Source organism: Bidens hawaiensis, unplaced genomic scaffold (assembly GCF_021521415.1).
Source record: "Bidens hawaiensis isolate Kalapana, Puna unplaced genomic scaffold, B.hawaiensis_p1.1 tig00019071_1, whole genome shotgun sequence".
Lineage (NCBI taxonomy): Eukaryota > Viridiplantae > Streptophyta > Magnoliopsida > Asterales > Asteraceae > Bidens > Bidens hawaiensis.
In genome coordinates, this window is record NW_027492892.1 from 119,373 (window position 1) to 144,633 (window position 25,261).

General features: G+C 38.1%; 2 protein-coding genes across 2 annotated transcripts; both read left to right on the plus strand.

Moving 5' to 3' along the window:
• Positions 1 to 4,055: 4,055 nt before the first annotated feature.
• Positions 4,056 to 8,105, plus strand: LOC143557581 (protein NRT1/ PTR FAMILY 1.2-like). Its single transcript, XM_077046620.1, has 4 exons — positions 4,056 to 4,143; positions 4,266 to 4,483; positions 6,567 to 7,126; positions 7,223 to 8,105. The coding sequence occupies exons 1-4, from the start codon at positions 4,071 to 4,073 to the stop codon at positions 8,103 to 8,105; spliced, it is 1,734 nt and encodes a 577-aa protein (XP_076902735.1). The 5' UTR covers positions 4,056 to 4,070.
• A 12,263-nt stretch (positions 8,106 to 20,368) lies between these two features.
• LOC143557560 (protein NRT1/ PTR FAMILY 1.2-like) lies at positions 20,369 to 23,469 on the plus strand. Its single transcript, XM_077046602.1, has 4 exons — positions 20,369 to 20,399; positions 20,541 to 20,758; positions 21,621 to 22,168; positions 22,583 to 23,469. The coding sequence occupies exons 1-4, from the start codon at positions 20,384 to 20,386 to the stop codon at positions 23,457 to 23,459; spliced, it is 1,659 nt and encodes a 552-aa protein (XP_076902717.1). The 5' UTR covers positions 20,369 to 20,383; the 3' UTR covers positions 23,460 to 23,469.
• The last annotated feature ends 1,792 nt before the right edge of the window (positions 23,470 to 25,261 follow it).

Sequence of the window (25,261 nt, forward strand, 5' to 3'; positions counted from 1 at the left end):
CTAAATCTACCCTTGTTCATATTTGCATACCTATGTATTATGCATATTGCATAGAGTATAAATTGTTTAATGTATGTAAGAAATAAGAATGACAAAGATTATTGTTGGTAATTTATGTAGCTAAGTCTCAGTTTGATGATGATTGTGGTGGTGACGTGTGTTTTAAGCACACGCAAAAGCATCCTACATTCCTACCTAGGCTTAACCCCAACCTATAACATATCATTGGAACTTTCTTAATGTTATGTCCTTTCAATAAACTAAACATTATTGTTAGAAATAATAAGAGGAGCAATAAAAGTACCTAAATCACCATCCATTTAATCATACATTGTCAATTCATTTGAACCCTAAAATATGTATCTTTTAGGTGGAATGGGTGCAATCTTTTCAATCCAACTAGAATCGGATAACTCGGAGTTAGATCATGATGATGAAAGAATAACATTACGTTTCATTATGTTTAGTGGCTTCTTTTACATTTCACACCAACTTAGATACGTCATGGTGAGATGAAATATAAATGTGATGATGAATAAGGTTGAGATAAGTAATTGGTCGCATTATTAATAAATAATAAGAAAACAAACAACTCATGCCCTCACGCCCGCTAAGGTTCTCTCGCCTCGTCACACCAGGGATGTGGCGGTGTTCCATGCCTCATGATGCCAAAGTGTCCCCCTTAGCGACCCTGCCTCAGCGTTCCATAACACATAAGCTTATAATTTATTTTATTGAATTCGAAACACGACAAGCAAACGTGAACAAAGAGGACGATAGAAAAAGAGATGAAGAAAAGAAAAGGGTAATAATGAGTGTGGCGTTAACTTTGATACACACCCGCACGTGTGTCTGGTTGCTTTCTAAGCTTTCTGTAAAGTCCCCTTCTTCACAGCAACCTTTGCTCAGCTTTTTCCCAAATATATTTAACCTTTTATTTCAAAAGGAAAAAGTTATATTCTCTTTGCATGTTTCAAAATTGTTGATTTTCCTAAATAACTAGTAAATTACCCACGCGTTGCGCGGGGTAATCTATCGGTAGAACCCGAGGGTGGTAGCGGAGAGTCAACGCAAATTCGGTGGATATTTACTACGTTCGTTAGGATTTGAAAGTAAGCCTAAAAAAATTCTCGTTAAATTAACATGTTACAAAAAATAGTGTGTACGGACGTTGGTAAAACTTGACAGTGAGTCGACGTGAATTCAACGGATATTTGCTACATTCGTTACGATATTGGAACTAAACCTAAAAAAAGTTCGTTAAATTAACATGTTAAAAAAAATAGTATGCTTGGAGGCTGGTAAAACTCGACAGTAAGTCGACGTGAATTTCGGTTAGTGTCAGTTACGTTCGTTATCAGCAACGTTGGTAAAACTCAGGTGCTGTCAATCTTGGACGTCGAGGCGGTGAGTCTACGCCAATTTGGACAGTTTTCGTCATGTCTATTAAGGTTTCAGTTGCGTTCATTACGGTACCAAAACTAAAAGTTGAGGTGGACCAATGGGGTGTCGTCGGTCGTTAAATCGGGTGTCTGTAAAACCCGAGCGTTGTCTGTCGTAGTCGTTGAGGCGGTGAGTCTACATGAATTTGGTTAGGTTATATCGTGCTCGTTACGATACCGGAACTTAAAAAATTCTAAAAGTTGAGGTGGACTAATGGGGTGTCGTTGGTCGTTAAAATCGAGTGTCTGTAAAACCCGATCGTTGTCGGTCGCGGTCGTGAAGGCGGTGAGTCTACATTAATTTGGTTAGCTTATATCGTGCTCATTACGGTACTGGAACTAAAAAAATTCTAAAAGTTGAGGTGGACCAATGGAGTGTCGTCGATCGTTAAAATCGGGTCTCTGTAAAACCCAAGCGTTGTCGGTCGCGGTCGTTGAGGCGGCGAGTCTACATGAATTTGGTCGGTTTACATCGCGCTCGTTACGATACCGAAACTAAAAAAATCCGTTCGATTGCATTCGTTACGATATCGAAACTAAAGCCAAAAATCTAAAGCTTTTGTGATTGCGTTTATACTAAACAAAAATCATGTGTTCAAATATATAAAAAAGTGCGTATATGTATATAAAAAGAAAACAATTTAATTTCCTTTTCCTCCAAAATAAAATCAGTTGGCAAGATGTGATTGAATCTATTAAAAATAATAATAAAATAGACGCTCACTTAAAAATCAGAATATTAACCACCATTTCCTGCTGCCAAGAATCGAAACCAGATGATTATCTTGAAAGAAACATGTAATAACCACCATTCCATAACTTCACTTATGTTTGTTTTGGAAAACTATCTTTTATATATTAAAAACAAAACTAAAATGCAAGTTGTGGCACCAACTTCTACTTTACTCTATATAGATAATAAATAATTATACAGTCTCTTTAGATTTATTACTTTTGTTTAAGTTTTGTCAAATGACTTTTTTTAAGTTGATCTATCCACAACATAAATTACCATAAGTATGCTCTTAAAGTGATGGACTTAGTGAAATTTCATTAAAGCAAATTGAAAATAAATAATCCCAAATTTTGGTGTATTGAACGATAATAATTCTACCTTTAAAAAATTATTACGGTCCAATTATTTTTGTGTTAATGGTCTTAAGTTAAAAAACACTTAACACCATTACGTTTTTTTCCGAGTTTCAAACCGATGTTTTAGTGCTTTTGATTGGAAGAATTATACGAATCAACTGATGTAAAACTTATCTCAAAGTGGTGATCCAAAGCCCTAAAACATCAGTGAACTTAGGGCTTTTGTCGTTTCAAGATAAGTTTTACATCAGTTGACTCGTATCATTCTTCTGATCAAAAGTCCTAAAACATCGGTTTGAAACTCGGAAAAAAAAGTAACGGCGTTAAATGTTTTTTAACGGAAGACCATCGAGACAAAAATAGTTGAAAGGTTGGACCGTTGATAGTGATTTTTAAAAGTAAGATTATTATCGACCAATATACAAAATATTGGATTATTTATTTCCAATTTGAGCTTTATTAATTATAGATAGAAAACAGATCAGGTAAAAAACGAAACTTTTGTTTTAAGGGCCGAGTAAAAAGACGCATATTATGTTGAAACAAGATTGGTTTTTTGGATGCCATGTCTACTAATAAAACAAAAATTATTTCAGACATGCTGCTAAAATTATACTAACTTTCATATAATTTCATGCATATATAAGGATAAAACTTTTAGAAAGTTTAGATGACTTTACAAAAAAAATTGTTTTCGAATTTTTTGTTTTTTAAGTTCTTATCATAACTATAAACAATTTTAACTTTTTTTTGACTTGTAATCTTTGGTATTTATAAACCAAACATAAATCAAAATAAATGTTCAAATAATATCTTCTATTAGCATTTTCAGTTGTATTTATCTGTTTGTTTTTTGTTTTCTTTTATTCACATTCTCCCCTTAAATTCTATTTGGCAATAGTTTTGTACTATTTATTTTGGTTGGACATTGCATATTATTGTTCTGATGTGCGTTCAAAAGCCACCCAACAAAAATCCAATTAATTACTTGTCACCATAAACTATTTACCAAAGATAAAACACAATTTTACTTAACTCACCCTTTATCTTATGTTACATCAATACATTTCTTTTTTTCTTTCCAATATCCATCCTTTTTTTATTATTTTTTTTGTGTTACCATAAACTATTTACCGAATATACTTTAAAAACACAATTTAAAAACATTAAGCACGCTTTCTAGATTACTTAATTTTTTTAATACCCGGTTAATGTAAAAAAAAAAACTATATAAAATGATTTTTACATAAACTATATAAATAGTTTGAAAAAAAATGGCAAGTACTATAAAATCATCAAATTCACGTTGACAACGACAAGGCAGGATCAAATCTCATTCTTGAGTGATCATATTCACAAGCAACCATCATGTGATGGGCCACACCTTTATGATTTAACAATTTGAGTAATTTTTTCATATTTTTATAACACCCAATTAAAATTCCTTATAAATACAAATTGAGGCATTACATTCATGAGTCTTTCAAAGCAAGTTTATATAAAGATAGACACAGAGAGAGAGAGAGAGAGTTGAAAATGGGAGAAGAAGTGAACAAGCAAACACAAGCAAGAAAGAAAGGTGGCTTGATCACAATGCCTTTTATTATAGGTATGTTGTTCTTGAATCATAAAGTTTTCATCTTGAGTATAAACTTCATATTTTTACAACATGGGTATGATTAATATTGAGTTTAAGTTGTTGGGTTTCTTGAATCTTGAAAAAACTTGTAGCAAATGAGGCATTTGAGAAGGTGGCAAGCTATGGTTTGGTGCCAAACATGATACTATATTTGATGAATGATTACAAGTTTGGTGTGGCTAAAGGCACAAACATAATCTTTTTGTGGTCAGCAGCTACTAATTTTGCGCCAATTTTGGGTGCATTTCTCTCTGATTCATATTTGGGTCGCTTCCTCACCATTGGCTTGGGTTCACTCTTTTCCCTCTTGGTAAATTTACTCAAATTTTGTGTTTTCACTCATGCTAAATATTCTTTTTTGAATATTCAAGATTGAAGTATATACAATCTCAGTTTTGGTCCCCCTCCTAAGGTTCCATAAGGAGATAGATGTACTAATGTACAAACTTTCATTATTTTTATTTATTTATTTTGAGAAAAGTTGATAAGAGTTAAAATACTCATACTAGATAACCATAATATTTATATTAGTCACAATAATACCTTTGTTTATTTTAAAGCGTATTGATTACTCATAAGTGATCAACATTAGTTTTCTTATTTAATGAAATTTTATAGGAATCATTCCCTATAAATATAAACATAACTCTATTTTAATTTCAAATAAACCAAGTTAGTAAACGAGTTGAAATTTTAATTTGTTGTTAAAATTTTATAGGAATCATTCCCTATAAATATAAACATAACTCTATAAATATAAACGAGCTGAAATTTTGTTCTTATTTAATGAAATTTTATAGGAATCATTCCCTATAAATATAAACATAATTCTATCATACATTGATATTAACTAGTTTGCTGTTAAAATTTTGTTGTGGTCGTGCATAGATGACAAATATAAACAAAGAATACCTATGTACATGTGTTTAGGGGTGTAAACGAGTTGGTCCGAACTCAAACTTGTTTAAGCTCAATCTCGGCTCATTTAACTCGATCTCGACATGTTTAGTTTATGAGAAATCGATCTTGACTTATTAATAATTCTCAAATTCTCTTTAACATTAGCTTATTTCGAGCTTTAATTTAACAAGCCTATCTTAAAAACTATTATAAAACAATTAATTATTTTTTGTAAATAAACATGGACCAATATTTTTCCAATTAAGAATAATTTAAATTTTCAAACTCGGTATTTGTTGTTATAGAATTTTGCTGGATTCATAAAACTATTATAAAACAACCTAAAAAGATAATTAAGCCCTTCAATGTTGGTTTATTTACATATTTTGTAAATGATTAATTTCGTATACAAAGAACAAACTTTTTATCTGACTTTATCATTATTCATGTGTGATATTTGGTTTAAGTGTGATCTTTATTAATGTACGTTTGGGTTATTTTTTGAGTTGAAATTGTATTTATATAAAAGTATAAGGTAAATTATTTAACTCAGTTGAATCTCCTGGTACATTCCGGTTCAATTAGTTGTACCATTTTTAAACTAAATTTAGTATGAGTAAAATACTGGTTTTTATAACATTGCTTTAAACATAACTTGGGTTGAGAGGATTCGGGAGATCTTGGGTTCATGTCCCATAGACAACTGGAATTAAAAAAGAATTTTCAAAATGTCTCTTCTTTAAAGAGAGATTTCAAATATGCCCTGCTAAATTATCTGTTTGTCCCCTACTAAATAGTTGTCGCCTCTACGTTAGAAGTTTGAGACGACATGTTTCTTAACTTTCCGCCTATCCGCTATGTTAGCTCAAAACTCATCGCCTCCATGCCATCTTAGCTCAAAACCCGTTGCCTCCCTGCCAGCTTAACTCAAAACCCGTCGTTTCCCCGCCATGTTAGCTTAAAAATTGAATATAATAAATCTTGTTATTTAAAAAATTATATCTAAACAAAGTATACAAATTTTCTTAATCGTAGTATTATCCAAAATCCAATATACCAGAACTTAAAAACCTGTAAAATTAAAAATATTCAAATATTTTTTTAAATTAGTTTAGGATCCATATTTTTAGTAAAGATAAGGTACAATATTTTACCTAACATGGGGAGACGATGGATTTGAGCTAACATGACGGGTAAGAAACATGTCGTCTCGAACTTATAATATAGAGGATGATGGTTTAGTAAGAGGACAAAGAGAAAGTTTGAATTTTGGGGACACATTTAAAATCTCTCGAGTAGACATTTTATAAATTTTCCCATTAAAGAAATAATTGGCCGTTCAAAATAATAAAGCTTACACAACTGCTATTTTCTTGTTTTAAAGTAATACTTAAGAAGTTGCACTTATAACCCCTAAATTATTTTGCATATACATACACACCCTCTAAATTACTACTTTAATGAAAGATGAAGCTATTTGATATTTATCACAGGGGATGTTACTCCTATGGTTAACAACAATGATCCCACAACTGAAGCCACCCCACTGCAACCAATTAACTGAAACCTGCAAACCATCAACACATTCTCAATTTGCATTCTTGATCTTTGCTTTCATCTTCATATCAATCGGAGCCGGTGGCGTTAGACCGTGTTCACTAGCATTTGGTGCAGAACAAATTGACAACAAAAACAATCCCAACAATGAGAGGGCATTAGAGAGCTTCTTTGGGTGGTATTATGTGGCTAGCGCATTAGCGGTGCTTGTGGCTTTTACGGCCATTGTCTACATTCAAGATCATGCTGGATGGAAGGTTGGTTTCGGCGTCCCGGTTATTCTCATGCTTTTATCTGTCATTATATTCTTTGTAGCTTCTTCTCTTTATCTCAAGACAAAGGTTATACAAAGCATATTCACAAGCTTTGTACAAGTGCTAGTTTCTGCTTATAAGAACCGTAACGTTAGCGCTGGACCTCCAAACCGGTGGCATCACCTTCGTAAAGACTTAGCCGACGCCACCACCACCAGTACCGTACCCACCCAGAGACTCAAGTAAGATGTTTAAGGATTTCATTATCAACTTCAACACTTTTATATTTATATTAATCAACCATAAATTGCTCATTAAAACACCCATACATCTTATAGGTTTTTGAACAAAGCTTGCATAATCCAGAACCCGAAAGATGTACCACCAGATGGTATTGCATCAAACCCATGGCGTCTATGCACAATCGAGCAAGTCGAGGAGCTAAAATCACTAATCCGAATCCTCCCCTTGTGGTCATCCGGGCTCATGATGTCGATAAACGTAAGCCAGTCATCATTTCCAATCCTCCAAGCGAAAACCATGGACCGACATCTAGGTTCCTCGAACTTCCAAATCCCACCAGCTTCTTTCCCCTTCTTCACCATCGGTATGATCGCAATTTGGGTGATTCTATACGACTGTTTAATAATCCCATGTTTATCAAAAACGTTACATAAACAAGTTCATCTTGGTGTCAAGTTGAGAATGGGGATAGGACTTGTTATATCCACATTAGCCATGATAATATCTGGCATTGTTGAACACATTAGACGAAACAAAGCAATCGAAGAGCGTGTCGTTAATGTTCCAGAACAAGTGATAAACATGTCAGCAATGTGGCTAATTCCACAATACTGCTTACATGGATTAGCCGAGGCGTTTAATGCAATTGGGCAAAACGAGTTTTATTACTCTGAGTTCCCTAAGAGCATGTCTAGCATTGCGGGTTCATTGTTCTTGGTGGGGATGGGGGTGGCTAATTTGCTGGCTAGTGTTGTACTAAGCGCGGTTGAGAAGTTAACTAGAGGAAGCGGGACAGATGGATGGATCATGACGAATATTAATAAGGGACACTACGATTATTATTATTGGGTTCTTGCATTGATGAGTATTGTGAACTTGTTTTATTTTGTAGCTTGTAGTTGGGCTTATGGTCCTTGTGTAAATGAGAAGGTGAAAAGGGAGCCTTGTGAAGACCAGAATGAAGAGCAAGTTGTTTAGTGTTTGGTATTTGCTTGAGTTTAGAAATTAATTATGTAAATAGATTACTCTTTATATCATTACAACTATTAAGTAACTATGTAGTTCCGTTTGAAAAAAAAAAGTAACTGTTGTTATTGTTATTAGAGGCGTCAATTTCTAGCATGACCGTAAACACGATACAAAAAATTAGGTTTTGGGTTTGATGACGTGACCCGTTAATTAAGCAGGTCGATCCGAATACGACCTGCTAAACAAGTGGGTTGACCTGAACCTGCTTATGGGTTTTCAAAACGGTTGATATTTAGATTGTAAAGATGAAATTGTAAAATTTAAAGTTAAGTATTTTGAGTTTTAGATCCTTTTCTGGAGTTGAGTTCATTTCCGTACGTCCTTGTGATTTGGCCAAAATTACCACCTTAATCCAGAAGTTTATTTTTTGTATGAAACACATTGTGATTTGCATTTTTTTTTTTTTGCCATTTCTGGATTGATTGAACAACTTCGTTAGATATCTCTGTTAACACAAAGGGTATTTGTATAGTTTTGATTGTGTACACTTTAAAATCCCTTCAAACACCCCCACCCCTCCCCCAAGACCCAACACTCCCAACTAATAATCGTATGAACTTGATATTTTGTCATAGAAACAACCAAATAATATTTTCTTTCTTGCTTACCGTATGTTAGTTGAAAACGTGCGATCGTTTAAATTAAAGGCATATAACCCTTACGTAACTAGTTTTATAATCGATCTGCTCTGATCCAACACTAATATTGTGTGTTCATAATGATAACAAGGTCTCATAATTGCCCTCAATTTGAAATCCTAGCTCCGTGTGCAATGGCAGATCTAGAAGAAAATTTTTTTAAGCTATCCCAAAAAAAAAAATTTGAACCTAGGATAATATTTGCTCGGTGTTACCTGATACATAAAACAAAAAAACCAAAAAGGAAAAAAAATTGCATTTCGCAAAGGAAGTTGAAAGGTAGCCAGGCACACACTCACCATGGCATAGAGTCCCTTTCCGTGTGTGTGAATTCTTAGTTTGAAGGGCTAAAAAGTCAAAATAAGAAGCATCCTTGGACAGAATCTTGATAATAAAAACATTACAAGTGTTCCCAAATGCAATCGAATAGAATATTTGAAAACATTTGTTTGGAACAAATTAAGAAAAACGGAATAATGTGTATGTATCTCCCGTCCCTTCAGAAATATATTCTCTATGCACTTAATGTACCGTAATTGATAATACTAATTAATCGAGCACGAATAAAACACGAAGAATATTGGTATTAATTCAGAAAATTACTCAAAACTTGATCAATTTTCATGTAACCTTAACATAAATTCTTTGGGGTTATATGAAGACTCAATTACAATTAAGGACGAACACAAACTCCTATTTATCTATTAAATAAAATTTCAAAATCTATCTAATAAATAAAATAAATAATTATCTCTAATTGCAATAATTGATTAATTAATGAGAAATGAGATCAATCTATTAGTTCGAACCGGCCCCGCCTTCCTGACCCATAACTCGGGTTCGGGAATTATCTCCAACAGTCACCACCTAATCTTTGAACCGAAATAGACGGACCTTTAACTTCGAACATGTCTTTTTTGTTCTATTTGATTTGAGTCACGATCTTGACCTTCTCAGCTTTTACAACTATGATGGTCCTCATCCTCTTGGTCTTGACTTCTATGAACTTCTCTTGATCCATGACTTTCGGCTCTCCCGAACTCGACCTCCTTTGTGACCCTGTCCCCGACCATTCCTTCGACCGTATTGTGACATCTGCCCTGATCCGACCCGACCCAGGTACCCGTTTCTCTGACCCGATCTCTCTTTTATTATTTAATATTTATACTTATATTTTACTTTTAATAATAATATATATTTTCCTTCCCGCCTCTTTCTCTCTTTTCCTTTCCGCCGTCACGTCCCTCTCCTTCTCTCTTTCCGCCTTCTTTTCCCTCTTGTCGCCGTCCCGCCCTTAAGCCTTGTTTCCCTCCTCTTTGCTTGTCCTTTGGTTCTTCCCGCCTAAGGATGTCTGCAGCTCCACGCGCCAGACTCCTTACATGGAAGCCTGCGTGAAGACATCTTGTTCCTGCGATGCGTGAAGAGAACTCTTCTCGCAGCGCGCTAAGAATGTATGTTCTTCCCGCAATGCGCTAAGAATGTATGTTCTTCCCGCGATGCGCTTAGAATTCTTGTTCTTCACGCAGCGCGCTAAGGAATTGTGATTCTTCCCGCAGCACGCTAAGGATTGTTGTGCCAGCCTTCGCGCTCGCGCACTCAGCCTTCTCGCGCTTGACCCTTTAGTCTTCTGTTTATTCCAGCCTGTATGCTTTTGTGTTGTCTTATCTTCTGTGCTGTTGACCTAACCTATCTAATGTCTGAATAGTTACTTTCGGCGCTGCATGCGTACCAACCCCATTGGTTGGTAGAAAAAGTGACTGACATTATCTTTTGAGATCTGCTTTTGCCATGCTTGACCAGTACCTTTATCTGACCTGCCCATGCCTTTTTACTGTTCCCTGACAGCTTTATCTTGCCCCCTGCAGCTGCCATATCTTTTGATATCTTTTGTTATCTTTTGTTTTGTCTTGTTCTGTTTGTCTTGGAACCTTTTCTGGATTTGTGTCTCCTAGGGTTTTCCTATATATAATAATAATATTTTCATAACACATCACACAAACACTTAATCTCTCCTGTTCTCTTGCTCCTTGCTCTCTCTGCCGTCTTCCTCTCTGCCTCCGTCTTCCTCCCTGTCCTGCCCTGCTTTTCCGGTAATATATATATATTATATAATAATTTACTTATTAATTATGCTAACCTATTATCAAGACTTAAAACAGATCGTTAAAACAATAATCTTAATTATAGGTTAACTTTGCTTGTTTAAGAGTTGATTCTTGCATATCTTTCACCGCATCGTTTATCAAGTGAGTTATCTCGTATCTAATCCCTTTTTATTTTAAATGCTTTGGGATGTTCATGTGTTCATACAAAACTTGAGTCTTAAACTGTTTATGAACTTTAGTCGCGCAGTATCCCATGTGTTGAGGACGTAGACTTGGCTGTTTATTTGTATGTGTGGATCATTAACCGTATGGACGGTCTATTCCGCAGTTTTCATGGTACCATTAGATGAACACGGGAGAACTATCGTTTATGATTTTCTCTTTTGTTACACTTGCACAGTTAGTCTTGTTTGTGAGCTCAATTGTGAGCACTGGCAGTCTTGTCTCTTAGAGTTGGTCCCGATCAGATTACACCCTTGTTGAAAACCAGACATACACATGTTGCGCGCAGATTTATTGTTATCTATGTATTGTATTAAACTTGATTTCTCACCAACACGAAAGTGTTTGACGTTTATTTTAACACATGTTCAGGTTTGCAGTAGCCGTTTTGGGAGCTTAAGGACACGTAGGAAGTTCTTTATTTTGGACCTAGATTAAAATGTATCAAGACAAGTTTTTGCTGTTCGAATATTTTGATTTATAATATATTGATTTAAGTTGATTTATTTATATCTTATGTATACGTTGCGCTTGCGTGAATGAATATATTTACTAAATATTGACACCAAATAGTGTCACGAGTAATGAAACAATATGTGGCGCCCCGATGTATAATCCGCCTTTGGTCGGGGTGTTACAGATTGGTATCAGAGCTCGTTGACTTAGGATAGGTGGTTAGACGTAACGGCCTAGAATACCTAAGAGTCCCTTCTCGCGCATGAGAGAAATCTCATGTTTGCGCGCTTATTGTTAATTACTCGTTATTTATGAATATGCTCGCGCTTGCGCAGTATATGATTTTATGTTTTATTTCGCGATATTTCGATTTTTGTTGAATTTCGATTTTTATTGATTTTACTTACATATTCGTTTGTGGGATTTGAAAATCCGAAAAGTCATGGTGATACATGAATAGTTGATTTTCAATTTCCATTTATGATTATGTTCTGAGGTTGGAGACTTGAAAAGTCATGGTGATACATGAATTGTCAACCTCCAATACTCATTTTCTTGTATATTTTATATTGAGGATTGAAAAGTCATGGTGGTACATGAATCGTCAATCTCCAATACTCGTTTACTCATCATTTTAAATTGGGAATTCGGAAAGTCATGGTGATACATGAATTGTCGATTTCTGATTCGAATTTGTTACCTTTATTAAGTCTGCATTTAGGGTCATTTATTTTACTTTAACTTTTGATAGTATCTAACTCCGTGAAACCAAGCTTTTCGAGGTTAAACTTTGTGCTAAAACTAAGATATTAACTAAAATTAAAATTTTTATAGAATGCCTCCGCTATCTCGCCGATTTCAGAGAAGAGAAGCCTCGCGCATGCGTAGACAGCAACGTTCCCAGGAAATGGCCGCCGCAATAGCCCAAGCTTTGAGCCAAAACAATACCAACACCTCCAGTTATAACATTAAATCCTTCAACGCGGGTAACCCTCCAAAGTTCACAGGTCTTGAAGGAGCCACCGTGATGCTCCAGTGGCTTGAGAAAATAGAAAACACTTTCCTCCACACCCAATGCCCCTCAGACAGACGAACCCTGTATGCTTCCAGTGTCCTGGAATCTAGAGCGCTTACATGGTGGAATGGAGTAGCTCATGCGCGTGGCGCAGAGGCTGCTTCTAGCATGACATGGGAGGAATTCAAGGAAATTCTTACGCGAGAATTCTGCCCTCCCAACGAAGTTAAGCGCCTGGAGGAGGAATTCTGGAACTTGAAGCAATACAGCGGTGAAGCGCGCGAGTACGCGACGCGCTTCCACGAGCTAAGCTTACTGGTCCCTCACCTTGTTACCCCTTCCCGCCGAGCCATAGAGAAATTTCTTGGGGGTCTTCCCATGGAAATTCAAGATTCTGTATGGGCCAGAAACCCAGTAACCCTCTCTGACGCCATCGAGTTGGCCGCTGTGCTCAGCGACAACCATGTCAGAGCAGGAACCCTGTTCCTGCGGGGAACTGAGAAGACCAAACCCACCAAAACTGCCCCTGAACCCGCAGAAACCAAACCAGAACCCTCAAACCATAACCAGAAACGTAGGCGCAGACAAGCTTACGCGCTTACCAACCCGCCCATAGTCCAGCAACCCGCTTACCAGCCTCTAGCATACGCCCCTCAACCTCTGTCGGCCTACCCAACACCTCCTATAGGCCACAACTATGCCTTAACCAATCCCGCACTCCCTGCCCCGCCTCCTAAGAAACCTTACACAGGGAACCATCCCTTTTGCCCAACCTGTAGATTTCACCACCCAACCCAGACCCCGTGTCGACTTTGTACCCGATGTGGCCGTACTGGTCACATTGTAGAAAACTGTAGAGTCCCTCTCGCCAATCCAATTGCGCCAACACCACCAGTCTACCCGCAGAACCCACAACCAACCTACCAAAACCCACGACCCAGGTCGTGCTATAACTGCGGTGATCCCAGTCATTTCCGGAACGCGTGCCCGAGACTACAAGTTCAGATTACACAAGCGAATCCGGTGAACCAGATTTCGAACCAAGTGACGCGTGGACGAGCTTTTAACATAACCGCGCACCAAGCGCAAGCGAATAATGACGTAGTTAATGGTACATTTTTGCTTAACGGATTTTATGCTTCTGTACTTTTTGATACTGGCGCCGATCGAAGTTTTATCTCTCGCGCCTTCGAGCAGAAGCTTGCGCGACCGCGCAACGATTTAAAAGAAGATTTTTCAGTTGAATTGGCTAATGGTGAAATTATTTTAATTAACTCAGTGATTAAGGATTGTACGCTTAACCTTAACGAAAACGATTTTCTAATCGACCTCATCCCCATGCCTCTTGGAAGCTTTGATGTTATCATTGGTATGGACTGGCTCTCGAAGAATCGCGCCGAAGTTATTTGCGCCAAGAAATTGATTCGCATACCTCGAGAGAATGGTGATCTTCACATCTACGGCGAAAAACCCTCCAGTGGTCTTAAGCTTATGTCTTGCGCCGAAGCCCAAAGACTCATGCGGAAGAAGTGTATTGCATTTCTAGCCCATGTGGTTAAACCTGCTGAAGAGGAGAAGCTTCGCGATATCCCTGTTGTGCGTGATTTTCCTGAAGTTTTTCCTGATGATCTTCCTGGTATCCCTCCCGCTCGTGAAGTCGAGTTCCGTATTGATCTTGTCCCTGGTGCTTCCCCCGTAGCTAAATCTCCTTATCGTCTTGCACCCGCTGAGATGCAAGAATTGGCCAGCCAACTTCAAGAGTTGACTGCTAAAGGATTCATTCGCCCTAGCTCTTCGCCCTGGGGTGCTCCGGTGTTGTTCGTTAAAAAGAAAGATGGATCGTTTCGCATGTGTATTGATTACCGCGAGTTGAACAAACTCACCATTAAAAACCGGTATCCCTTACCGCGTATTGACGACCTCTTTGATCAACTCCAAGGTGCCTCTTGTTTCTCGAAGATTGATCTCCGCTCTGGCTATCACCAGTTGCGCATCCGCGATGAAGATGTTCCGAAAACTGCTTTTCGAACTCGTTATGGCCATTTTGAATTCTTGGTCATGTCCTTCGGTTTAACCAACGCACCCGCCGTTTTCATGGATCTAATGAATCGGGTGTGTAGGCCTTTCTTGGATAAATTCGTGATCGTGTTTATCGATGATGTTCTGGTGTATTCTAAGACCAAGGCCGAGCATGAGCAACATCTCCGGTTGGTGTTGCAGAAGCTTCAAACCGAGCAACTCTATGCTAAGCTTTCCAAGTGTGAATTTTGGTCAGATGAAGTACAGTTTCTTGGTCATGTTGTAAACAAGATGGGTATTCATGTCGACCCATCCAAGATTGAAGCAATCAAGAACTGGATTACGCCATCCTCTCCTTCTGAGATCCGTTCCTTTCTAGGCTTAGCTGGTTATTACCGGCGCTTTATTTCGAACTTCTCGAAGATCGCTTTGCCTTTAACAGCTCTGACGCACAAAGGTAAACCGTATATTTGGGGCTCGAAGCAAGAAGAAGCCTTTCTGACGCTCAAGCGTTTGTTGTGTAAAGCTCCTGTTCTTGCGCTACCTGAGGGTAATGATGATTTTGTCGTGTATTGCGATGCATCCAACCAAGGTCTTGGTTGTGTTCTTATGCAACGAGGCAAGGTTATCGCTTACGCATCGAGGCAACTTAAGGTTCATGAAAAGAATTATACAACTCACGACCTCGAGCTTGGTGCAGTTGTTTTTGCCTTGAAGATCTGGAGACACTACCTTTATGGTACTAAGTGTATCCTTTACACTGACCATAAAAGCCTTCAGCATATCTTTGATCAGAAGGAACTTAACATGAGGCAACGCCGATGGAACGAACTCATCAGCGATTACGATTGTGAGATCCGGTATCATCCTGGTAAGGCTAATGTGGTAGCCGATGCGCTCAGCCGAAAACCCTGCCAACTTAACTGTATCTTGCCGCGCACCCAGCTTCACTTCGCGCCGATTCAAAGCAACCTTGGATCGCGTATTCGTGACGCGCAGCGCGCATCCATCAGTAATGGTAACCTTCGCGCCGAGTTAGCGTGTGGCGCGGAAGCACTCTTTGTCCCTAATCTGAGTGGAATTCTCTGCTATCTCAGTCGCATCTGGATCCCTTGTGATGAGAATCTTCGCGCTGATATCCTGAGTGAAGCGCACAAATCTCGGTATTCTATTCATCCTGGCGCTGATAAGATGTACAAGGATTTGCGCATAACTTATTGGTGGCCCGGTATGAAAAAGGATATTGCTGTGTTCGTAGCTAAGTGCCTGACTTGTTCTAAAGTTAAAGCTGAACACCAACGCCCATCTGGTTTGCTCGAACAACCAGAAATTCCTACGTGGAAATGGGAATGTGTAGCGATGGACTTTATTACCAAGTTACCTTTGACAGCAAGCAAGCATGATAGCATTTGGGTAATAGTGGATCGATTGACTAAGTCTGCTCACTTCCTGCCCATTCGTGAAAACTACCGTGTTGAGCAACTCGCGCAGCTTTATGTCAAGGAAATTGTCTGCCGCCATGGTACTCCTTTGAGCATCATATCCGATCGCGATGGCCGTTTTATATCTCGCTTTTGGAAATCTCTCCAATCTGCGCTAGGAACTCGCTTGGACATGAGTACGGCATATCATCCTCAGACTGACGGTCAGTCTGAGCGAACTATTCAAACTCTTGAGGATATGCTCCGATCTTGTGTTCTTGACTTTGGAGGTAATTGGGATTCGCACCTGCCTTTGATCGAGTTCTCTTATAATAACAGCTATCATTCCAGTATTGGTATGGCCCCATTTGAAGCACTTTACGGTCGTAAGTGCCGCTCCCCGATTTGTTGGAGCGAAGTGGGTGAAACTCAAATCACAGGACCCGAACTTGTTCAAGAGACAACCGATAAAATCGCCAAGATCCGTGATCATCTGCTGACTGCCAGAAGCCGACAGAAGAGTTACGCAGATCGCAGGCGAAAGCCTCTCGAATTTCAAGTTGGTGATCTTGTTCTCCTCAAAGTGTCGCCTTGGAAAGGTGTTGTCCGCTTTGGGAAGAAAGGTAAGCTTGCTCCTCGTTATGTTGGTCCATTCAAGATTCTCGCGCGTGTGGGAAAAGTTGCCTACAGACTTGACCTGCCGCCCGCGCTCAGTAATGTGCATCCAACGTTCCATGTATCCAATCTCAAGAAGTGTTTAGCTGACGAGAACCTTCACATTCCACTTGATGAAGTTCAAGTTGATGAAACTATGCATTTTGTTGAGAAGCCTGTTGAGATTATGGATCGCGAGGTAAAGCAAACCAAGCGCACTCGTATCCCTATCGTGAAAATTCGTTGGGAGTCCAAGCGCGGAGCCGAGTTTACATGGGAAAGGGAAGATCAAATGAAGATCAAGTACCCGCACCTGTTCTCTGCGCAACCTACTTCGAGATAAATTTCGGGACGAAATTTCTTAAAGTAGGGGAGACTGTGACATCTGCCCTGATCCGACCCGACCCAGGTACCCGTTTCTCTGACCCGATCTCTCTTTTATTATTTAATATTTATACTTATATTTTACTTTTAATAATAATATATATTTTCCTTCCCGCCTCTTTCTCTCTTTTCCTTTCCGCCGTCCCGTCCCTCTCCTTCTCTCTTTCCGCCTTCTTTTCCCTCTTGTCGCCGTCCCGCCCTTAAGCCTTGTTTCCCTCCTCTTTGCTTGTCCTTTGGTTCTTCCCGCCTAAGGATGTCTGCAGCTCCACGCGCCAGACTCCTTACATGGAAGCCTGCGTGAAGACATCTTGTTCCTGCGATGCGTGAAGAGAACTCTTCTCGCAGCGCGCTAAGAATGTATGTTCTTCCCGCAATGCGCTAAGAATGTATGTTCTTCCCGCGATGCGCTTAGAATTCTTGTTCTTCACGCAGCGCGCTAAGGAATTGTGATTCTTCCCGCAGCACGCTAAGGATTGTTGTGCCAGCCTTCGCGCTCGCGCACTCAGCCTTCTCGCGCTTGACCCTTTAGTCTTCTGTTTATTCCAGCCTGTATGCTTTTGTGTTGTCTTATCTTCTGTGCTGTTGACCTAACCTATCTAATGTCTGAATAGTTACTTTCGGCGCTGCATGCGTACCAACCCCATTGGTTGGTAGAAAAAGTGACTGACATTATCTTTTGAGATCTGCTTTTGCCATGCTTGACCAGTACCTTTATCTGACCTGCCCATGCCTTTTTACTGTTCGCTGACAGCTTTATCTTGCCCCCTGCAGCTGCCATATCTTTTGATATCTTTTGTTATCTTTTGTTTTGTCTTGTTCTGTTTGTCTTGGAACCTTTTCTGGATTTGTGTCTCCTAGGGTTTTCCTATATATAATAATAATATTTTCATAACACATCACACAAACACTTAATCTCTCCTGTTCTCTTGCTCCTTGCTCTCTCTGCCGTCTTCCTCTCTGCCTCCGTCTTCCTCCCTGTCCTGCCCTGCTTTTCCGGTAATATATATATATTATATAATAATTTACTTATTAATTATGCTAACCTATTATCAAGACTTAAAACAGATCGTTAAAACAATAATCTTAATTATAGGTTAACTTTGCTTGTTTAAGAGTTGATTCTTGCATATCTTTCACCGCATCGTTTATCAAGTGAGTTATCTCGTATCTAATCCCTTTTTATTTTAAATGCTTTGGGATGTTCATGTGTTCATACAAAACTTGAGTCTTAAACTGTTTATGAACTTTAGTCGCGCAGTATCCCATGTGTTGAGGACGTAGACTTGGCTGTTTATTTGTATGTGTGGATCATTAACCGTATGGACGGTCTATTCCGCAGTTTTCATGGTACCATTAGATGAACACGGGAGAACTATCGTTTATGATTTTCTCTTTTGTTACACTTGCACAGTTAGTCTTGTTTGTGAGCTCAATTGTGAGCACTGGCAGTCTTGTCTCTTAGAGTTGGTCCCGATCAGATTACACCCTTGTTGAAAACCAGACATACACATGTTGCGCGCAGATTTATTGTTATCTATGTATTGTATTAAACTTGATTTCTCACCAACACGAAAGTGTTTGACGTTTATTTTAACACATGTTCAGGTTTGCAGTAGCCGTTTTGGGAGCTTAAGGACACGTAGGAAGTTCTTTATTTTGGACCTAGATTAAAATGTATCAAGACAAGTTTTTGCTGTTCGAATATTTTGATTTATAATATATTGATTTAAGTTGATTTATTTATATCTTATGTATACGTTGCGCTTGCGTGAATGAATATATTTACTAAATATTGACACCAAATAGTGTCACGAGTAATGAAACAATATGTGGCGCCCCGATGTATAATCCGCCTTTGGTCGGGGTGTTACACGTATGAACTCGCATATATAATCCATTGGTTGCGATTCTTGTCATCTAGTCAAACAAATATCAGTCTTCCTTGATCATCTTTTGTTTCCGAATCATTAACTTTTTCCGAATCTGTGTGGATTTTGTAACATAACCCGGAACCCCCACGGTTAATTTATTCATGTATATAATTTGTTTCTCGTTCGAAACGCCTTTATCATAAGTTTACCCTCGTCAACGTACAAGAACAAATAGTTATCCTTCATCTGAACATCACACCCGTTCTCTGTTGCAGACCGAGACTTATTATATTATCTTTCAAACTTGGTATAAAAAAATCACTGGATATAACCTGATCATCTCCGGTTTTTGATTTTCATTAAATCATTCCTTTACCGCATATATCAACCATTCAATTCGAATTCCGAATCAAACTTGTAATCGCAAAACATGGAACAAGAACCACTGGCGGCAAAACATGAATTCAATGCTAACTAGAAACCGACGACAAGAAACCGTATGAACTTGGTCGTTTGTCAAGAACTCGTATAACTCGGGTTCAGGAATTATCTCCAACAAATATTTCAAAATTATATTAACATACGGGTGACTACTCTTCCTTAAAAAAATCTAATTTTGTTGTATTACTCATGTAAATTTTGTAGTCCTACAAGTTATTTACATTTGTGAAACATAAAAAGTTGTCTTAACATATACCCCAAATGACATGTGAAGTAGTATTAAATAAGTAAATAACCTTAAAACATTTTTATATTGAGAAGTGTATTAATTAGCTGAAATATAAATGTATATGATATGAAGATTAAGTTTGATTTATTTCATTAACCTTGAAATGTGCTTTTACTTTGGTAATCTCTAAGTCGTTAAATTTTCAAAGAGTATACATTTATCAAATATATATATATATATATATATATACGACGCTAGTTATTTGACATTATTCGAAGTGCTTTTGATTTGGTGGTACCAGAGCGTTGGATAAAACTTGTCTTTCCGAGAGGTGAGAGTTTAAGTTCTCTATTGTAAAAAAAAAAAAAAAGTGAAATAATTTAGTAGAGTTAGAACTGTTCTTAAAAAAAGTTCTTAAGTAACGTTATATACAGATCAATCACTATACAATTAATTGAGTCTACAATCATATCTCGTGGTTGTAAAAAATGCGTAATGTAGAAGGAGAGTTAAAGAGTGTACGAGTTGTCATGTCAAAAAAATTCCTTTGGAATATAATACTCATTTATTTGTTCCAATAACCTCAACTAAACACTAACTTATTCTATGATAATGGGGGCATCACAATTGGCTTTATAAACCTAATGCAATTAGTGTGCCACATATATGTGATAATTTTCTCGTGTGGGAATAGTGAGGAATGAAAATGGGAGAGGAACTGAGTCAAGAGACACAACACACAATAATTAGAAAGAAAGGTGGCCTAATCACAATGCCTTTCATTATAGGTACGTAACGCGTAATCTTGAGCAATCACAATAGTTTCATCTATACAACCAATTTCACACTTTCAAAATATTGGTTTCTTGAATCTTGAGTTTAAGTGGTTGATATGATGTGAGTTTCTTGAATCTTGAAAAAAAATGCAGCAAATGAGGCATTTGAGAGGGTGGCAAGCTATGGTTTGGTGCCAAATATGATAGTGTACTTGATGAGTGACTACGATGTCGGTGTGGTTAAAGGCACAAACATAATCTTCCTGTGGTCTGCAGCTTCTAATTTTGCACCAATTCTAGGGGCATTTCTCTCTGATTCATATTTAGGCCCCTTCTACACCATTGGCTTGGGTTCACTCATTTCTCTTCTGGTAACATTTTTGGGTGTTGAATATTTTGGTCATGATATGAATATTCATATTATTCAAAAGTAGATGAAATATTTTAAAACATTTCTATCTTAATTTGGCTCTATTAAAATAGGGTAATGTGTTTAATATAAGTTGAATATATATTTAATCTTATTTACAATTCATAATAATAATATGTACTAAAATCAACTTACCATTTCTAGATAAAGAATAAAAGTACGAAACAGATAAATAAACTTAGATGTCATATAAAAGCATTAGCACTTATTAGAGTACATGTGGCTTAAGAGTATAGTTTTACTTTTAATATGATAACTAATAGCTTTTATATGTGATAAACACAAATCTATATCTAATTATTTTTTTTTGAACAACAAAAGATTATACTAAAAGAAGGTTATTAGAAAAAGTTAACCAAACATTACAGAGACAAAGTTTCTTATCAGTTTAATATCTTAGTTAATGTTATATATATATGCAAGAGTTAATTATATACAACTAGTCTTTTTGGCTTGAGAACTGATAGTACTTTTGATATATAGGTTTCTAAGTTTGCATGTTTATATTAAGTGGTTTTTATTTTAGTACTTAAGCAAAAAAAATTATTGAAATGACCAAACTACCCTTGTAGCATAAAACTTCGACCATCACCTCCTCTGTGATCTCAGTCGGCGAGCAAGGTAAAACACATGTGATTGGTCACAACTCACAACATAACGTAATCACGTGTTATTGTGTTGTTTGTAACAGTGGAAAGGACACTCCTAGCTCAACCCACACTGCTAGCTAATAATATTGTGTCAACTTATGTCAACCCAATATAAAATAAAAAATTTATTTTAAATATTTTTAATTTTTACAGGGTATGTCCCTGCTGTGGTTAACAGCAATGGTTCCACAACTAAAGCCACCCCCTTGCAACCACTTAACCCAAACCTGCAAACCACCCACAAATCATCAGTTTGCTTTCTTGATCATTGCCTTTATGTTCATCTCTTTGGGAGGTGGGGGTGTTAAACCATGTTCATTAGCATTTGGTGCTAAACAAATTGACAATACAAAAAATCCCAACAATAAGAGGGCTTTAGAAAGCTTCCTTGGCTGGTATTACGTTGCGGCCATGACGGCCGTCCTTGTTGCGTATACGGCCGTTGTTTATATTCAAGATCATGCTGGATGGAAGCTCGGTTTTGGAGTTCCTCCGATTCTCATGTTGTTTTCGGTCATTTTGTTCTTTCTAGCTTCTTCTCTTTATGTTAAAATCAAAGTTGAAAAGAGCATATTCACAAGCTTTGTGCAAGTTATTGTTGTTGCTTTTAAGAACCGTAAGATTGTGGATGGACCGTCGAAGCAGTGGCATCATCATCAGAATGATAAAGATTCAGATAGTGTGCCTACCAAGAAACTCAGGTAGGAATCTCACTTATTTCGGTTAGGGGTGTAAATGAGCCAAGCCGAACCCAAGCTCCTTAAGGCTTGAGTTCGGCTCGTTAAGAGTTGTATCTCTAAAGCTCGAGCTATGCTTAGGCTTGGCTCGCTTATAATATATTTAATTGTTTTACTTATTTATTTTCAAATAATTATTTACATTTATATTAATTATAATTATAATTTTTTTATATATAATATAGTATATATTACTTAATAATTCTTATCATAATTTATACATAATATAATAATTATAGTTTTTAACGATCGAGCCGATCTTGGCTCCATGCAACAGTTTATTTAAGATTGGCTTGATTCGAGGAGCTTACGAGCAGCTCAGCTCGTTTACACTTTTGAGTCTATGGATCTGTGTGTTGAAAGAATAATCATTTGCAGGTTTCTGAACAAAGCTTGCATAATTCAGGATCCGAAAGACGTAACACCAGATGGAGTTGCCTCAAATCCTTGGCGTCTATGCACAATCGAACAAGTGGAGGAAGTAAAATCACTAATCCGAGTTTTACCATTGTGGGCATCCGGACTCATGATGTCCATAAACATAAGCCAATCAACATTCCCAGTAATCCAAGCTAAAACGATGAACCGACATCTGGGCTCATCAAACTTCCAAATTCCTGCAGCATCTTATGCTTTCTTCGCCTTTATTATGCTAGCAATCTGGGTTTTTGTATATGATCGCATAATAATCCCGGCTGCATCAAAAATTTTAAGAACACCATTTTGTATCGATGTTAAATTAAGAATAGGCATTGGCGTTGCAATATCTACACTAGCCATGGTGACTTCCGCCATTGTTGAACATGCTCGAAGAAAGAAAGCAATTGAACGAGGGTTTAGAAACAATCCACATGCGGTGATCAACATGTCGGCAATGTGGCTTGTTCCACAGAATTGCTTACATGGATTAGCGGAGGCTTTGAGTATAATTGGGCAAAACGAGTTTTATTATGCTGAACTCCCCAAAAGTATGTCGAGCATTGCAGCTTCACTTATCTTGCTCGGGTTGGCTTTGGCTAACTTGCTGGCTAGTGTTATACTAAACATGGTTGAGAAATTAGCGAGAGGAAGTGCGAAAGAAGGATGGATTGCTTCAAATATTAACGAGGGACACTATGATCGCTACTATTGGGTTCTTGCGGTAATTAGCTTCGTCAACTTTTTCTATTACATTGTTTGTTGTTGGGCATATGGTCCTTGCGTTACGGAAAAGGTGAAAGATGAGTGTATCCAAGAATCAAATGAAGATATATGAATACGTGTGTGTACATGTATTTATGATTATATTGTTTTCGTAGAATAAGATGTACTCCGTATATGTAAGGGTCAAACAAAAAACAATGTCCTCTAATCTTGAAATGGAATTTGTGGTAGTATTCTCTGTAGGTTTCATGTATCATGTTCACTAATTTAATATAAATTCCTACAGTTTTGAGCCTTCTGCAATTCTGCCGAGAAACCTTGGTAAGCTATATTATATGGTTCTATTCGAGACGAACCAAATCTCCAAAGAAATCACAGATCAAGAAGAGAACTTAAGGCAACTTTCTGGTCCTTTCATTAACAAGATATAAGGTTTAAATATAAAGAAAAATCAAACTGCAAAACCCATTTAAACTTAGCATGGGAAAAGTTAAAAACAAAAACTAAATGCAGAAATATTTGGGACCCCGCTTGATAATAACTATCCAGTTCTTCTTGGTTCAAGATTCGTAGCGGGCGGGTTTCTTGATCACTCGCTTTGGTCGGGTGTGCATTGGTGGGTTGGCAGGCTGTTGGGACGACGATGGGCCTGCCTCACCTGCATTGGTCACAATAATAGTGTAGCGTGCAGGTTTCTTGATCACACGCTTGGGTTGGGTGGGCATGGACGGGCTGGCAAGCTGCTGGGACGACGATGGGTTGACAAGCTGCTGGGCCGACGATGGGCCTGCCTCACCTGCACAGGTCATAACAGTTGTGTAGTGTGCAGGTTTCTTTATCACGCGCTTGGGGCGGGTCTGCACGGATGGGTTGGCAAGCGGCTGAGACGAAGATGGGCCTGCCTCACCTGCATGGGTCATTCCGATAGCGTAATGTGCAGGTTTCTTGATCACCCGCTTGGGTCGGGCCTGCAGCATGGATGGGTTGGTAAGCTGTTGGGACGAAGATGGGCCTGCCTCACCTGCATGGGTCATACTGGTAGCGTAGCGTGCAGGTTTCTTGATTACACGCTTGGTCTTCATGGACAAGTTGGCAAGCTGCTGGGACGACGATTGGCCTGCCACACCGGCATGGGTCATAACAGTTGTGTACCAGGCAGATTTCTTGATCACATGTTTGGGACGGCCGGTCTGCATGGATGGGTTGGCCAGCTGTTGGGACGACGATGGGCCTGCCTCACTTGCATGAGTCACGTTAGTAATTGTCAGCTGAGAAATCCTTTCAACTGTGCCGAAACTGTGTTCTAGCCTAGTTGCAGATGGCGATTGCATCATGGATTCGTTTTGTTGGTTGTTGAACTGGCTAACCAGGACCATTAGAGCTCCCCTTAAATGTTCACCGTCTTCTGTAACTTCAGTTCCATTTTCATTTCTTAAATATTCACCGTATTCTGTAACTTCAAAATCATCATCATCATCATCTACATAATCATCATCATCGTCGTCGTCATCATCTTCTTCTTCATCATCATCTTCTGTACTTACAGGGTCGAATCTTCTGTTTACATTTGCAGGATACGCCATGCGACGGCGTGCAGGGAGGTCACCTTCAGGATCCCCGTATACTTCCCTCAAGGAGCGTAACTTCACAGTTTCTGGTGGCTGCTGGTTTCCTTGTAGTTCATTATTACCAACTGCTACATTACCCTCAGTTTCAGCATGTTCGATAACTCTTTTTCCACGCTTCTTATCACGACTATTGATATTGCTCGAACTCATTTCCTACATTAAAAAGGAACCCAATAGATTCAATTATATCTTAAAGCATAAAATTGACCTAAAATTTTTTAAGAAACAAGTAAAAGTCATACCAGTTATTTAGGTTTGATCCTCTGATCTTCCACTAAAAAATTTC